Below are 16,779 nucleotides of genomic sequence, written 5' to 3'. Positions count from 1 at the left end.
AAAAACTGGATATCCATAAGGAAAAAAAAATAAATCTCAACCCCCATCTCATAGACTTATTAATTCAAGATGGATCATAGACCTAAATGTAAAAACTAAATTATAAAACTTCCCAAAGAAGATACAGAAGAATATCTTTATGACTTGGGGGCAGCAAAGTTTTACTACAAAAGAAAAAAAATGCCAAATTAGATTTCACCTAAATTTAAAACCTCTGCTCATCTAAAGTCACTATAAAGAAAATGAACAGGAGGGGCACCTGGGTGGCTCAGTTGGTTAAGCCTCCGACTCTTAATTTCAGTTCAGGTCATGATCTCAGGGTTGTGTGATCGAGCCCTATGTTGGGCTCAGTGCTCAGCAGTCTGCTGGAGATTCTTTCCCCTCCCTCTCCCTGCCCCTTTGCTCCTCCCCCACCCAGCTCTCTCTCGCGCGCACGCATGCTCTCTCACTCTCTCTCTAATAAAATCTTAAAAAAAAAAAAAGACATACAAACAGACATTTTGTTAGCAAAAATGTAAAGTAACTGGAAACTCTCACACAATGCTGATAATATTCTGGAAAAAGGTCTAGCAGTTTCTTATGAAACTAAACATATACTTATGTATATTTATGATCCAGCAATTCCACTCCTAAATATTTACCCAAGAATTGAAAACAAATGTTCACAAAAAGATCTGTACACAAATGTTCATAGAAACGTATTCAAAACAGCCCAAAACTGAAAAAAGCCCAGATGTTCTTCAACAGAAGAATGTAAAACAGAGGTACAGTCAGAAAACAGAATGGTACTCAGCAATATAAAGGAACAAACTATTGATACAACAGCAACATGGATGAACTTTGAAAACATCAGGCTGAGTGAAAGATGCCTTACTCAAATGAGTACTTACTATATGAATCCATTTACATTCTCCATTTGTATGGAATAGGCAAGATTAATCTATGATAGAAACAAATTACAACAGTGGTTGCCTGGGTTTGAAGGAACATCTCCAGGAATCAAAGAACTTTCTGGGATGATGGTAATGTTCTATGTCTTGATAGGAGTTCAAGTTCTACAGGTATATACATTTGTCAAAACTCATTGAATGGTACCCTTCAGATTGTGCATTTCGGTTGGAACCCCACACTGGGTGCAGAGATTACTTTAAAAAAAAAAAAAAGAAAAGAACACACCTAGAGGAAGATTGTGCATTTTACCGTATGCAAGATTTACACTCTCTTAAATATACATATGTGTGTATATATACACATGTATACGTGTGTGTGTGCGTGTATATATATACACACATATTGAACCCGTTTTTTATACAAGGACACATATTCAGAAGTAAAACACTGAAATCTCCAACATGCTTTGAAGCATAGCAAAAAATTAAGATGGTTTAATGAACGGATAGAGGATGAATATGTAACACAACAATGAATGACAATTATAGACCCTAGATGATGTATATAAGGGTATTCAGCATATTAATCCTTCAACTTTTCTGCACTTTTGAATATTTTCATAATAAAATGTTGGGAATAAAATTTTAATTACAAGTTACTACATGAATAGTGTACACCAGGTCAATAACAACAGGTGCCAAGTGATTAAGTGATTACTATGTGAGAAGCACTATGGTGGTTACTCACATACGTTATACATATAATCCCCACAGCAATCCCGCAAGGTAAGTATTATCCCCATTTTCCAGATAGGGAACTGATACACAAAAAGACTAGGAAACTTATTCTGGCCTCAGACAGCTACCAAACGATAAAGGCAGGATTCTAAACCCAGGTCTGATTCTATAAGGGCTGTTCTTTCCGTTACATCATACTGCCTTAACAATGAATCCAAGGATTTAGCCCAATTTATTTTTTTATACTACTATGGAATTGTGTGTTATTTTCTTTTCCTAAGAGTTTAAGTAACCTCTGAACCCAAGTAGGGCTCAAACTCACAACCCCAAGATCAAGAGTTGCATGCTCTACCAACTGAGCCAGCCAGGTGCCCCTGTGCTATTGACTAGTAGTAGAAATAAGTGGGTTAATAGCAACTGTAATGGGATAGGCTATTACATTGCTGCTGCTATTCTTATCTCCTTTCAACGATATTATGAATGTGTCTCATGATACTAGACACAAATGCCAAAACCATGACACAATTTTCTCAAACAGTTCTTTACCTCATTTCTCGTTCTTCATGTTGAGCGATAAGGTTGCTATAAAAATTCTCCAGTGTCACTTTGGTCATGGTCACCCTTTCCTTTGTGTGATTACTCATGGAGGAACAAGGTGTTGAGCCTGTCATTGCCATGGCTGCTAGAAACAAAAAAAGAAGAGGTATTAGTTTTGGAGTAGAATCCACCAATCATACACTCTCCTCACCTACTGGTAGGATAGTAAATTGGTACAAGTTTTCTGAAGGACAAACATATAATATACAACAAAAGCCAGACAAACAGAATACTTGATGAAAATAAGTATATATTAATGTCCTATGACCCAGAAATACCATCTCTAGGTATTAGGCCTAAAGAAATTGTCTCATAGGCTCTTAAGAAATGCACAAACTTGTGCATTACAGGAGATGTTTATTATGCCATCATTTGTGTTATAGGAAGTTGAAGCCAATTCAGTAAGGAAATAAAATGCTGTGGGTGCACAAAGAAATAACATGCAGCAGTCAGAAGCAAATCTATCTGTACCTAAAAGTGACATGAACATATCTTTAAAACATATGTTGTAATTTTAAAAAGGAAGAGAACAAGATCATAATATAAACATAAATTAAGAATATATAATACAGACACAGTATAATTTTTTACCATCCAAAAATCTACCTTGAAGAAATCAAAGACCCATAAGGATTCATACGCAGGGGGTTCAATGTAGCACTGTAATGATAAAACTTGAATACACAACAGTAGAACTGATTAAATTATAAAAAGTCCTATAATTGAATAATGCACAATTAAAATATGTTCAAATGTTTAATGTCAGGGGAAAGGTTTCCAATTAAGCAGGAAAAGGTTACAAACCAGAATATATACCATGATTTCAATTTTATTTATGTGTTTACTAGATGTGCACAGAATTATTTGAAATATATATCAAAATGCTACTAATGGCATAACTCTAGGCAGTAAGAATGCAATAGATCATTTTACTCTTGTTTGGGCTTTTCCACACTTTATATATTTTCTTCAATGAGCATGTACTATTACTATTAAATTACCAATAACTTTTAAAGATTTTATCTTTAAGTAATTTCTCCACCCAATGTGGGGCTCAAACTTACAACCCCAAGATCAAGAGTCACATGCTCTACTGACTGAGCCAGCCAGGTGCCCCAAATTACCAATAACTTTTAATTTATACCATTTCTACAGTTAAAAAAAAATCTGTAACTAAAATGCTCATCTACAGGTATATATGTACTCTGACATGTCTTACAGTATTTGAAAAATGTATGTTATTTGCATTTACAAGTTAAAACAAAAAACTGATAAAAACAATGTTACAAAGAAAAAACCTGAATCATAATTTTAGTGATGGAAGATATCTTAAAAACAAAATACCCTGACTTCCTCGTTTTACATATGAGAAAACTGATACCAACAAGATTTAAATAGCTTATAGAACATTTTTTTCATAGATTTAAATCTCATTTTCCCCCAGATATTTTTACCAGCCCATACTCTCACAGTTGGCCAGACCATTCACGTCTGGACTTGCTCCAGCACTGGCAATAATGCTCAATATTTTATCCTTATCATGCCTTCCTCCAACATGACCGCCTCTGTCTGTCCTTTCATCCCAATAAAAAGCTGAGTAAAAATCAGGAGGGGCCAGAGGCCATTTTCAAAGATAGTACACTTTATGAAAGTTTCCTTAAGGTTCTCCCCTTAATACTTAGCAGCTTTTTAAATTTTCTCATAGATTAGGGCTATTAAGGAATGTGCAGTTATTTATTACTAAGACAAAAGGCTTAACATTAAGCAATTTTATTAAAAGATATTCAGGGGAAAATCACGTAAAAGAATAATCCTTTCAGAGCAAAGATTCAAAATCAGGGCTCTACTTCAAACATTTTTATTCATGAAGTGCCAAAATTATAAGTAATAACAAATTCAAGAAAGTGAACTCAGCTCTACCTTACTATGTTATTTGTTACAATGTTATTTTTTATGAGGAAGTTTCTGCTAATACCAAAGCAAACCCAAATATTTTTAGGATATCAGTAGAATTGTTTAAAGACCTCTGGTTTATGAAGCTTGGGTGTGGTTCCTTATTTGTCAGCCTGTACCCCCTCCACCCACAATGAAAACCACATGCACTCTTGAGTCTGGTGAAGAAATTTTCAAACCAGATTTAAAAACAAGTCTGAAGCAAGGGAGTGCTTTGTACTCCTCCCTTGTCTGAACACTTTCTAGAGACCCTTTTTATATACATATATGTGGTTACATTTTAACAACTGAAATTATTCAAAAATGCAACTAAGACAAACAGTGCCTTTCATATGGCACTGTTTAATGGTGGTTAATAAATGTAAGTTGAGCAAGTTAATGATTTTTTAGTTGTCAACAAAACTAAAGAACAAAATTATATTTACATTGATAAGTATATAAATACTGAGGTGTGGAATGTTTTTACTCATTTAAGTCACTGGCATGGCTTTCTAAGCTTTTAAAAAGATCAACAGGAGATTAAGTGTACTCAAAGATGCTCACATAACAGACCAACAAATTTCCTAGCAGAATGATTTTCAACCTTCACGTACAGTCTCTAATGTAATGGCAAAGGTTGCACTATCCTTCCCTTTGACCTTTCTTCAAAACCTCCTCCTCCTTCCCTTCCTCCACTCATAAAAGGCTTAGCCTGTTCTAATAACCTTTCATCAAAAGATACAATTACTATTGCCCTATAGCAATTTATAGCTTTACTGGGTCAACCAAGTACTTTTTATAACACAGGGCTTTCCCTCACACTTTTGATAATTCAAACCTTCATGCCCTGACCTACAGGCCCCTTCCCTATTCATTTCATTCTCCATCTCTGCAGAATAAGGGAATAGGTAGGTAAGAAATTCTTAAAAGTTTTAAAAACTTAACAAAAGAATGTGATCTGCAAAAGTACTGCAAACATAAGAGTAGATTAAATGAAAACCAGTTTTATTCAACCTAGATGGTTATCCTTGATTGACTGACTTTACAATGGTACTGTTATCTCTATGAATACCCCTTCCCTCACCAATTATTTATTTCTTTGTGGTTGACAATCCAGTATCTTTCATTTGGGTAAATGAACACGGATATCATTCCTTAAAAATCACATATCTTAATTTCTCCTCCTGAACTGTAAGCCATGGGAAAGCAAGCACCTGTCTTACATACACTACTTTTAATATCCTTCTCCCATCTCATGCACAATGCTATGCACGTAGTAAGCACCCTATAAAAGATTTACTGAGAAAGCACTCATCTTTCCTGACCATTACTAGGAACTGAGAATATGCATGTATGATGGGGATAGAACTGGGAGGGCAAGTGGTTTTCTATACAAAGTTGGAGGATAGAGTTCTGGTCCTCTTATGAGTGGAGCCTGTTATCGTGGTGTTTGTTTTATATTTAGGGAAACGCCATCTACTGCCTAGCTAATTCTAATTCGGAGCCAAGGTGAGCTGAAAGGGAGAGGAAGCACAAGGTTTACCTCACTTCAACTTTCCTCTGTACATTTCAAAACCAACAAGTTTCTCTTTGTGCCTTTTAGTCAATTCAAAGTGCAAACTGGGAGATCTGATCTCTCTACTAGCTGTTTCTGCACACTTTCTGAAACAGACTTCCTCCAAATCCTTATCGACTTTCCTTTTCCACTCTTGTCTTAAAAAAAAAAACCGTCACTCAATTTTCCTGTGATTTTAAGATTATCTGAAGCCCAGTACTCTAAGACTAGCCATGGGGAAGGGGCCCGACTCAAAGGAACCACACCCCAAGACGGGCTTTCCATATCTCTGCCTCACACAACAGCTCTTAGGTTCTCAGACCCCAGAAAAAAAGAAAAGAGATGGAAACTGGTAATGACTGAGATTCCAGAGGAGACTTAAGCGGCTGCGGCGAGCAGACAAAGCTGGCAACATGGAAAAGAGAAGAGAGCCCGGGTCCCCGCCCCAGCTGTACAAAAAGAAAGAATGGGGTGGGGAGCCTGAGACTGGGAAAATGTGGCGAGGACCGGCAGCAGAGCCTCTGAAAACCGGGAGGAGGGAGGCTGTCAGTAGGCTGAGGAGAGCGGCCATGGGGCCGTCAGGACACGGCTGGTAGCAGGGCGCCGGCGGGAAGGGAGAACCCGAAAAAGAGACCGGCGGAGATGAGGGGGAGAGACTGGGATGGACTGAAGACGGCGGCAGCAAGACACTCACCAGGGCCCCGGGGAAGGAAGAGCTGGGGGCGGCGGACAGCCGCAGACGCCGGCCGGGCCAGCGACCTCTCTCGACGGGCGGACAGGCGAAGCCCCAGCGGCAGCACCCCGCCGACCAGAGAAGAAGATAGGGACGCGTTAGGGTCTCTGAGGCAGGGGCCGAGGGGCGGGTGCGGGTAAGGACAACAGGAAGCGCTCCAACTGCCGGAAAAGACGGCAGCGCGAAGGGGCCAAGGCAGCCGAGTCCCCCGCCGCGTAGAGGGGCTGGCGCGGCGGCCAAGGGCCAAGACTGCGCAAGCGTGACTTCCCAGCGCCGCGGCGGGGGATTTCAGGACTGCGCGTGCGCGGGCCCCGCCGCACCCACTCTGCCCGCCTTACCTGAGCAGTAGAGGCCGTATGGAGGGCAGAAGTATGAGATGTGGCGCGGATTCTGGGAGGGCTAGGCTGGGCTCGGGGAAGGTGCCCGTTGTTTTCTGGTTTCTTTGTGTGTTTGCTTTATTTGGAAATAATTATAGACTCACAAAAAGCTGCAAAATTAATACAAGGAAGTCTCGTGTACCCATCACCCTCCCAGCTTCCCTCACCATCTTACATAACTATACTACATTATCAAAACCAGGAAATTGACATTGGCACGGTACAACTAACTACACCAATACAAACGACTAGATTGCAGACCTTACTCAGATTTAACCAGTTTGCCACGCACTCATTTGTTCATCTGCGTGTGCTTGTGTTCTCGCACTCATCCGTTCTATTAAATTGTATCACTTGGAAAGTCGTCATCCCCCATCTTCCCCTGATTTTTGATTATCGTAGCAATAAATCGGCTAGAGCCCTTGGTCCCATCTTACTCTTCCTTAAAGTAAGGACAAACACACCTTGCTTGGGATCTGGAGAGCTCTCATAACATCAGGCCATCAGGAGGGCATCCCAGTGTGCACAGAAGAACCTGCTTTTCAAGGCTATGCAACTGCTTAGTCTGTACAACCCCGGGTAAAAAGGTCCCAAGCGTTTGGACACTCATTCTTTCCTTGAGAATGGAGCACACTGCTCTTGACCAGAAAGTGTCAGGCTCCCGGAAACAAAGATGAGTAAGATATGGTGGCTAACTGCCTTCAAAAAGACTATGTAGGAAGCAAAATGCGCAAGTTATTCATTATGGTGTTTTGTGCTAGTTTGGTGCCTCACTTTTTTTTAATTTTTTTTTTTTTTTTTTAGATTTTATTTATTTGAGAGAGAGAGACAGAGATAGTGAGAGAGAGCACAAGTGGTGAGGAGAGGGAGAAGCAGGCTCCCCGCAGAGCAAGGAGCCCGATGCGGGACTTGATCCCAAGACCCCGGGATCATGACCTGAGCCGAAGGCAGAGCTTAACCGACTAAGCCACCCAGGTAGCCTGGTGCCTCACTCTTGAGTAATTTTAAGACTACAGAGCTTGGGGGCACCTGGGTGGCCTCAGTCGTTAAGGCCTGCTTTCGGCTCAGGTCATGATCCCAGGGGCCCTGGGATCGAGCCCCGCATTGGGCTCCCTGCTCCGTGGGAAGCCTGCTTCTCCCTCTCCCACTCCCCCTGCTTGTGTTCCCTCTCTTGCTGTGTCTCTCTCTGTCAAATAAATAAATAAAATCTTAAAAAAAAAAAAAAAAAAAAGACTACAGAGCTTTGTTTTACCCTTCAAGCTTGGGGTCCTGGGCTTTGTTTCCTTAATGGTCTTAAAAACATAGGCATTCTGGACGCCTGGGTGGCTCAGTTGTTGAGCATCTGCCTTTGGCTCAGGTCATGATCCCGGGGTCCTGGGATCAAGTCCCACATCGGGCTCCTTGCTCAGTGAGGAGTCTGCTTCTCCCTCTCCCTCTGCTGCTCCCCTGCTTGTGCTCTCTCTCTCTGACAAATAAATAAATAAAAATCTTTAAAAAAAAAAAAACATAGGCATTCCTTGACTACTTTCATCTTCCTAGACTTCAAAACCCAGTTTCCTTTTGTCTCGCCTCATACAAAAATCACTTCACCCTTCATTCTCTGCCCAAAGGCCCTTCTCCCCCAATGCCTTTTGTTAAAGTCTTACCAGTCCTTAATGACTTAACAGTGCAAGATGTTTGCATAGAGCTTTTCAGTTTAGAAATCCCATTCACTCATTTAATCTCAGTTCATCCTCACAAGTCTTTGGCAGGTCACATAGGATGAGTTTTTACACGTAAAGTAACTAACACTCAGAGAAGCAAAGTGACTTGCCTGAATTCTCACAGCTAGTAAAGCAAGCAGCAAAGAGGGGAGTCCCGTTTTCTGCTTGCAAATCCAGTGTTCTTTCTGCTTTCCCCTTTCCCCAGCTGAAACCTTAACTTTTCCTTGGAGCCTTCCCAGGTTCACAAGAAGTATCTCATTCTCTATTCTCTGTAGTTCAATATTAATTTATCTGTACCCTAACTCTAATAAACACTAAGGTTTTCCTCAGAATAGCTCAGCCAGAATATGCTGCTTTTCTCTTGTAGACTCCCCTGTGGCCAGGAAGTAGGCACAAAACGTAAATGCCACCAGTCAACTTATACCCACCCCAGACTGTGAGCTGGAAGAAGCGAGTGTGATCTGACCCTACACCCACGGGACTGGGCCTTATTTGCCTCCCTCTACTACTGGTGTTGTTGGATCCTGCCTTTATTCTAAATGCTGATATTTTGTTCATCATGCATCTTTTGCATTAATTTTTATTTTTTTAAACATTGTATTAAAATATTATTGTGATTACTGAGTCTTTTGCCATCCTCATAAATCTTGTATCAAGGTAAGTGTCTTGCTCACCTCACCCTACTCCAGACCCTGGAAAAATCATTCTGAATCCATTCTGGTCAGAGTGTAGCTGCTCCATACAGCTTCTAGAGACCTTCACAGAGGTCTCAAACCAGAATTGTGTCACATGGCCACCCTTCCTGGGAGAGCAAGTACTCAGTTTTTTTTATATTCTGTAATGGAGGCAGGCAAAAAAGAAAGGGAGTGAAATGGATATTGGGTGATCCAGCCAATAATGTCTACCATGGAGTATATATTACTTTGCTATTCTCTTTTAATCTCACTTCTTAATCTAAATGGAGAATAGCATATTGCAGGATGCTTTTTTCTTTAAGTTTATTTATTTTCTTTAGTACTCTCCACACCCAGTGTGGGGCTTGAACTCAAGACCCCAAGATCAAAAGTCACACGCTCCTCTAACTGAGCCATCCAGGGCCCTTATTAATTGACTTCTGGTTAATGGGAACACTAAACAGTCAATCCCTTTATATTTCTTTTTTTAAATTGTATTTATTTGACAGAGAGAGACACGGCTAGAGCAGGAACACAAGCAGGGGGAGTGGGAGAGGGAGAAGCAGGCTTCCCGCTGAGCAGGGAGCCCGATGTGGGGCTCGATCCCAGGACCCTGGGATCATGACCTGAGCCAAAGGCAGACGCTTAATGACTGAGCCACCCAGATGCCCCAATCCCTTTATATTTTCTATTCTGTATTATCTCTGTCCTCATATAATTATAACTACAATATAATTCACCTAATCAAGATTCTCAGTTTGGTGTGTTTTGTGTGTGTATGTGTCTTTTTTTTTGCTACAAAGTATGTGTTCTTTTCATTAATCATACAAATAATTTGCTGTACTATCCCAGGGCAAACGGGAGAATTTGGCAGTCCAACTGGGGGTCTCCTGAGAGACCCACAGGCCAGTATCATCCGCACAGAGTGCCCGAGTTCACAGTGCAGCTTGCCGCTCACTCGAGTCCATCTTGCAGGTGGCTCTTCTTCATCCATATCACGACTAGAGTGTCTCAAAGATGACGGGGGTAGAGAATCCTCCAAGTTCTTAGGAAATTTCACTCCACATCTCTTGCTCAATAGTCTCTTGGGTCGACCGGGTATTCTGGTCTCTGTTTTCTTCAGCTTGGCCTTATGGAAGCTGGGGATTTCTCCCATGCCCGGCTTGTCTGCCATTTTCTTAAAGCCATCGTGGAGTTTCCCTTCGAGCCCTGTGCCTGGTGCACTCGCTCCTGTTGCTGCAGCAAGAGACCTCCATTTTGGTTTTTGTTATTTTTTAAGATTTTATTTTTAAGTAATCACTACACCCAAAGTGGGGGGCTCGAACTTACAACCCCCAGATCTAGAGTCATATGCTCCACCAACTGAGACAACCAGGCACCCCCAAGATTCTCAGTTTCATTACAGATAATCTTTAAAAACTGTTGGAAAGGGGCACCTGGGTGGCTCAGTCGTTAAGCGTCTGACTTCGGGTCAGGTCATGATCCCAGCATCCTGGGATCGAGCCCCACATCGGGCTCCCTGCTCAGCGGGAAGCCTGCTTCTCCCTCTCCCACTCCCCCTGCTTGTGTTCCCTCTCTTGCTATGTCTCTCTCTGTCAAATAAATAAATAAAATCTTTAAAAAAAAACCGTTGGAATACCAACAACCTTATAGTATACTAAGTTATCTTCATCCCCATGGGACTTGAGTTAGTTGGTCAGAATATTAGCACTTTTTTCCCTAAATTATTTATTTATTTACTTATTTGAGAGAGAGGGAGAGAGAAAGAGAGAGAGAACACAAGCAGTGGGGGTGGGAGAGGGAGAAGCAGACTCCCCACTGAGCAGGGAGCTAGACACAGGGCTCAATCCCAGGACCCTGAGATCATGACCCAAAGGGAAGGCAGACACTTAACCGACTGAGCCACCCAGGTGCCCCACACTTTTTTTTAAGTAAGCTCTATACTCAAAGCAGGGTTCAAACTTACAACCCCAAGATCAAGAGTTGCATGCTCTGCCAACTGAGCCAGCCAGGCACTGCAAATATTAACACTTTTGTCTTGCTCTTTTCCCGTTTCAGACCCACTAAACTTTTCCTTCTCTTTAAACGTTGCTGCAGGGGTGCCTCGGTGGCTCAGTCGGTTGAGCAACTCTTGATTTCAGCTCAGGTCAGGATCTCAGGTCAGAATCTCAGGATCAGGAGATGAGCCCTGCCTCAGGCTCCACACTCAGCAGGGAGTCTGCTTCAGATTCTCTCTCTCCTTTCCCCTTTGCCCCTCCCCCCACTGAGTGAGAGCAAGCCCACTCTCTCTCATTCTCTAAAATAAATAAATAAATCTTTAAAAAATAATAAAAGTTGCCCAAATTGTTCTTTGTTCCAAGGAAATCACCTGTTTCTCGTCCATCAGGCTGACCTTCGATTGCTTCACTGGCTGAAGCTCATCCCCCTGTCGAAGACCACAAAGAACAGGCATCTTACTCCCTGGCAGTGTGTGTCTCACCCAGTGGGGGCAATGACAACAGTTGTCTCTGAATATTCCTTCTGTAAGAAGGTAGGAACTGTTCTTGGTGCCTGCTAGCCCAGTGTTTCTCCAACTTTAATATGTACATGAATCCCCTAGGATTCAAATAAAATACAGGTTCTGATTTAGAAGGTCTGGGCAGAGCTGAGATTCTGCATATCAAACAAGCTTCCAGGTGAGAGTAATGCTGGTGGTCCATGTACCACATTTGGGGTATATATATTATATACATATTCTATATTCTATAATATATAATATATATAATATATATAATTATATATGTAAAATTATATAATATACATTATATATATATATATATTGGGGTAACTTGAATATATACCCAAGTGAAAAATAATAAGGGGAAAGTGCCCATGATCCAGCAGCCCTAGGTCCCTACCATGGCCAGACTCAGGGGAGGCAAGTGAGGCACCTCGGCTCAACATTGAAGGAGGCTCCAAGCTCAGGTGAAGCAACTGTATTGCATGACCCTGAGAGTGAGCACCTCCTTATATTGTGCACACAAGACACCTTGTTTGCCTGCTTGGCTACCAAGTCCCTCTAGACTACTTTCTAATATACATATAAACAAATGGGGACCATACAGTGTATGATTATACTGTATGTAATTATACCTATGATATTACACATACACAATACTGTTCTTATTTGTCCATTTACATCTGTGTTGTGATATTTTGAAAACCTCAACCTCTGACAATTTAATTTCAAATTCATTTAATAATTCTGTTCCTCTAAAATGTACATTGTTGCTTCTCTGAATGGAAGAATTATGAATGACTATTATTTGCTTTTTACTTTTCTCTACTTTCCAAATTTTCCATATTGTACCCATATAACTTTTAATTTATTTTTATCAAAGTAAGGCACATATAGACTTGGGGGGGAAGAAAAGAGGTCTACAAGACTTATAATGATAAACAACAGTTCCTTGCCCCATCCACTCCTATCAGATTCACTCAGCAGAAGCAGCTGCTTTCAGGAACCTGGGTGGCACAGTTGGTTGAGCATCCAGCTCTTGATTTAGGCTCAGGTCATGATCTCAGGTCAGGCTCTGAGCTCTGCACGGAATCTGCTTGACATTTTCTCTCTCCCTCTCCCCTCCCCTCACTCCCTCCCTCAAATAAATAAATCTTTAAAAAAAGAAAAGCAGCTGTTTTCTTTTTTTTTTTTTTGCTTTTCTTTTTTAAAGATTTTATTTATTTATTTGAGAGAGAGAGAGCGAGCATGAGAGGGGGAGGGTCAGAGGGAGAAGCAGACTCCCTGCTGAGCAGGGAGCCCGATGCGGGGCTCGATGCGGGGCTCGATCCCGGGACTCCAGGATCATGACCTGAGCCGAAGGCAGCCGCTTAACCAACTGAGCCACCCAGGCGCCCCAAAAACAGCTGTTTTCAACACATAGTTGTTCTTCTGCTATTTACCTCCTTGCTTCTAAATAACATTGCTGTTGGGCGCCTGGGTGGCTCAGATGGTTAAGCGTCTGCCTTCAGCTCAGGTCATGATCCCAGGGTCCTGGGACTGAGCCCTGCGTCGGGCTCCCTGCTCAGTGGGGAACCTGCCTCTCCCTCTCCCTCTGCCTCTCCCCTCCTCATGCTCTCTCTCTCTCTGTATCTCTCTGTCTCAAATGAATAAATAAAATCTTTAAAATAAATAACATTACTGTTATTTAGGGACAGTGCTGAGCTCACACAGCATATACTTTGTAACTGCCAATAACCAATTCTCAGTCTTAGATATTTTTTAATTTCCTCAGTGAAGATATTTTTCAATTTTCCTCACAATTGAACTCAACACAATTTCCACCACTGCTGTTCTCCTTAAATCAGTATTTAGTGTTTACAACTGACCTAAACAAGGCAGAATAATTACTCTGCCTTTTTGTACCACTTTTTGTTTTCCCTGAAGTTAACAATTGCCTCAGTTTTTTTTTCCCCCTTGCACAGTTTTATTTTAAAATATCTATCACCGGGTCACCTGGGTGGCTCAGCTGCTTAAGCATCTGACACTTAATTTTGGCTCAGGTCATGATTCTCAGGATCATGAGATCAAGCCCTGCCTTGGGCTCCAGTCTCCACACCCAGAGTGGAGCCCGCTTAAGATTCTCTCTCTCCCTCTGCCCCTTCCCCTTCCCCCTTGTGCTCATTCTCTCCCTCTCAAAAAATAAAAAATAATAAAATACCCATCACTGATTTATCTGCAAGCTCTCTGTCAAAACTGGAAAACTTTTCTTGGATCATGGTCAAATTCACAGTTTATCAGCTCCAGTTTTTTCTCTAGGGTCATCCTTCCTGGAGCTCTGTGTGTTAGTCAGGGTTCCCCAGAGTAAGAGAAGGAATAGGATAGAAAGAGAGAGATTTGTTTTAAGGAACTAGCTCACATGATTGTGGGAGCTGGCAAGTTCTAAATCGGTAGGGCAGGCTGGCAGGCAGGAAACCCAGGCAAGGGTTGATGTGGCAGCCTTGAGTCTGAAATCCACAGGGTAGGCCAGCAGGCTGGAAACTCAGGCAGGATTTCTATGTTGTCATCTTGAGGCAGAATTGCTTCTTCCTTTGGACACCTGAGCCTTTGCTTCTAGGCCTAACTAGATGAGACCCACCTACCTTAGAGAAAGTAATCTGCTTAATTAAAAGTCGAAGGATTAGGGGCGCCTGGGTGGCTCAGTCAGTAAAGCGTCTGCCTTCAGCGCAGGACACAAGCCCTGCATTGGACTCCTTGCTCAGCAGGAAGCCTGCTTCTCCCTCTGCCTGCAGCTCCCCCTGCTTGTGCTCATGCACGTGCTCTCTCTTTGTCAAATAAATAAATAAATCTTTAAAAAAATAAAGTCAAAGGATTATAAGTGTTAATTGTGTCTAAAATATACAGTCACAACAATATTTAGGCTAGTGTTTGACCAAATTGAACACCATAGCCTGGCCAAGTTGACCCATGAAATTAACCATCCTTCTAAGTAATCTCTTTCTTACCATAGTTTTGTTTTCTCATTAGTGTTCCCCTCCCACTCAATTTCATAGCCCCTCCCCTTTAAATATCAACCGTAATATTTAAATACTAGGAGAGTCAGTGGGCACCTCCTCCAGCCCCATCCAGCTGCCTTCTCATCTCCATTTCTTTCCCATGGTCCTAAGAGAGCAGAAGGGACAGTGCTGAGCTCACACAGCATATAATCTGTGGTAACTGCCAATAACCATGCATAGCCAGGAGAAAGAGAATTTATTTGTAGCTGCAGTCCTTCAGGAAGCATTAGTATAATTGACTGGGCCTGCCACAGCTGTCTGATTTTTTTATCCCGATGCTCAGGCTTCAAACCTGAAAACCTCAACGTGAAGAAAGCACTAAAGGCAAACGTAGCTTTTCATATTTTTTCTTGGGTGCAGACTTACAAGTATGCTAACACATAGTACAATAATAGCTTTGATCATATGGCTTTGCCTGCTTAGGGATTTTTATTTTCTTTAAACTGCTTAATGATGGGGCCAAAATAATTAAGAAGTCTTAAGAAATACAGATTTTAAATTAATTTTTTCCAAATGACTGTGCACACCCGTGTATGTGTGTGGATGTGTGTCATGATGAGTCAATGTTTCTTTGGGAATCGAAGGTGAAAAATCTCAAAAACAAATGAAGGATGCGAAGCATGGCACGTCCAGTAACCAAATGATGCATAAACTTTTCCCACCTACCCATCTGGTAGTGAAAATATTAGAAGGGAAGAAATTATACAAACCTTATGGAGCAAGGAAAGAAAGAGAACAATAATTGCCAAACGAAAAGAGTGATGAAAACAAGTTCCCCAAAGAAAAAATACACATGATCTTAGCCAGAAGGCTGAAAAGCAATCCCCAAAGCAAAAATAAATCAAAACCAGAAGTGAAAGGGATAAGATGTCACTGACCTCATTGTGCTTAGATGGAAGGCTTCCTGTAAAACAAGGGAGTTCCTGAGGTTTCCACTGTGGAAAGGTTTTCTTTTAATTGGTCGGGTGGAGAGCTTCAAGAGTCAAGACTCTCAGGCTCCCTTAGGAATGTACTAAATATTCCCATATTCGCAGAGGCCCCGAAACTGTCCTAACTGCCAGCTGATGGCTGATGTCATATATTCCCTAAAAATGGAGGCTTGTGAATCCCATTTGTTCCAAATAGAGATAATCCCATTTGTTCCATAAGAGAGAGGACACACCAAAATGTTCTATATCCATAAGTTTGAAACATGCTGGGTTAAGTATAATTATGTGAGTTTCTTTATGGCAGGCCTTCTCAGGACCTTTAATAGCATTGTGACTCTCCATTGGGAACATTTATTATGCAAGATTCCATAGATGTATTTGAGATGTTTCGTAGAGCTCTAGTTAACATTTCCTTAACTAGTGCTCTGAGGAACACAGAACTAGATAGTTAACACCAGGGTGTGTGTGTGTGGTTATAGGAGAGAAGGGCCAAGATCACCTGCTAGTTCTTGTGTAGCTTCTGATCAAAGGAGTAAAAGGAGACCCAACGGCCTGTTACCACCTCCTGGCTTTGAAATACGATCTCATAAATTCCCCTTTAGTTCTAAATTGCTAACAACTGTTTTAGAATCCAATATCCAAGCTAAAAGGGTACCTAGAGATCACTTCAACTAATCCTTCCATTCTACAGAGGTGAAACAGGCCTATGGACAAGAATTAAGTTACCTAAAGTCATGGGTACATTAAATTGCAGTTTGGCTAGAGCCAGGTTTCCTGACTTCCTGTCCACTGATCTTTCTCCTGCTCTCTGGTGCCTCTCCATATGACTGAATCCACAGACTAGCAATGGGCTGTCATTGCACAATTCTGACAAATTTGCCTATTATCAAAAATGAGATCTAAGCCAGCTGATGGCCCATACGATCTCTAACAAACCTCAATGTGACAAAATAATTCAGAGAGTCACAATCATTGGCATTTGAAGCAGCAGGATTTGACCTGTGGTTTCAACACCAGATTCTTCATTTATCTCTGAGGCCATAGCATCATGATGTCTTCCTTGAAAACTGAATTTTAAGTCATGTGGATGTCATGGCCCATCTCTCCTTATAAAGTTTT

At 41.5% G+C, this 16,779-nt stretch overlaps 1 protein-coding gene across 3 annotated transcripts in view; it reads right to left on the bottom strand.

The window, feature by feature from the left end:
• The window catches only part of STK38 (serine/threonine kinase 38), a 39,842-nt gene extending 33,154 nt beyond the window's left edge, over positions 1–6,688 (bottom strand). The window contains exons 1-2 of one of the 3 annotated variants that reach the window (XM_025862575.2): positions 6,407–6,688; positions 2,175–2,310 (exon numbers count right to left, since the gene is read on the bottom strand). In XM_025862575.2, the coding sequence (XP_025718360.1) occupies positions 2,175–2,305 (131 nt within the window). In that variant the 5' untranslated portion in view covers positions 2,306–2,310; positions 6,407–6,688. Of the gene's footprint in view, positions 1–890; positions 941–2,174; positions 2,311–6,406 lie in introns of those variants that run through there. The other 2 variants (XM_025862574.2, XM_073884764.1) reach the window with 2 other exon arrangements.
• Positions 6,689–16,779: the final 10,091 nt, after the last annotated feature.

The sequence above is a fragment of the Callorhinus ursinus genome, unplaced genomic scaffold (genome assembly GCF_003265705.2).
Source record: "Callorhinus ursinus isolate GAN/ISIS: 27379988/994484 unplaced genomic scaffold, GSC_fseal_2.0 scaffold59, whole genome shotgun sequence".
In the NCBI taxonomy this organism is placed as follows: Eukaryota; Metazoa; Chordata; class Mammalia; order Carnivora; family Otariidae; genus Callorhinus; species Callorhinus ursinus.
Note: the sequence above shows the minus strand (reverse complement) of the source record. Positions and strands in the feature narration are given on the sequence as shown.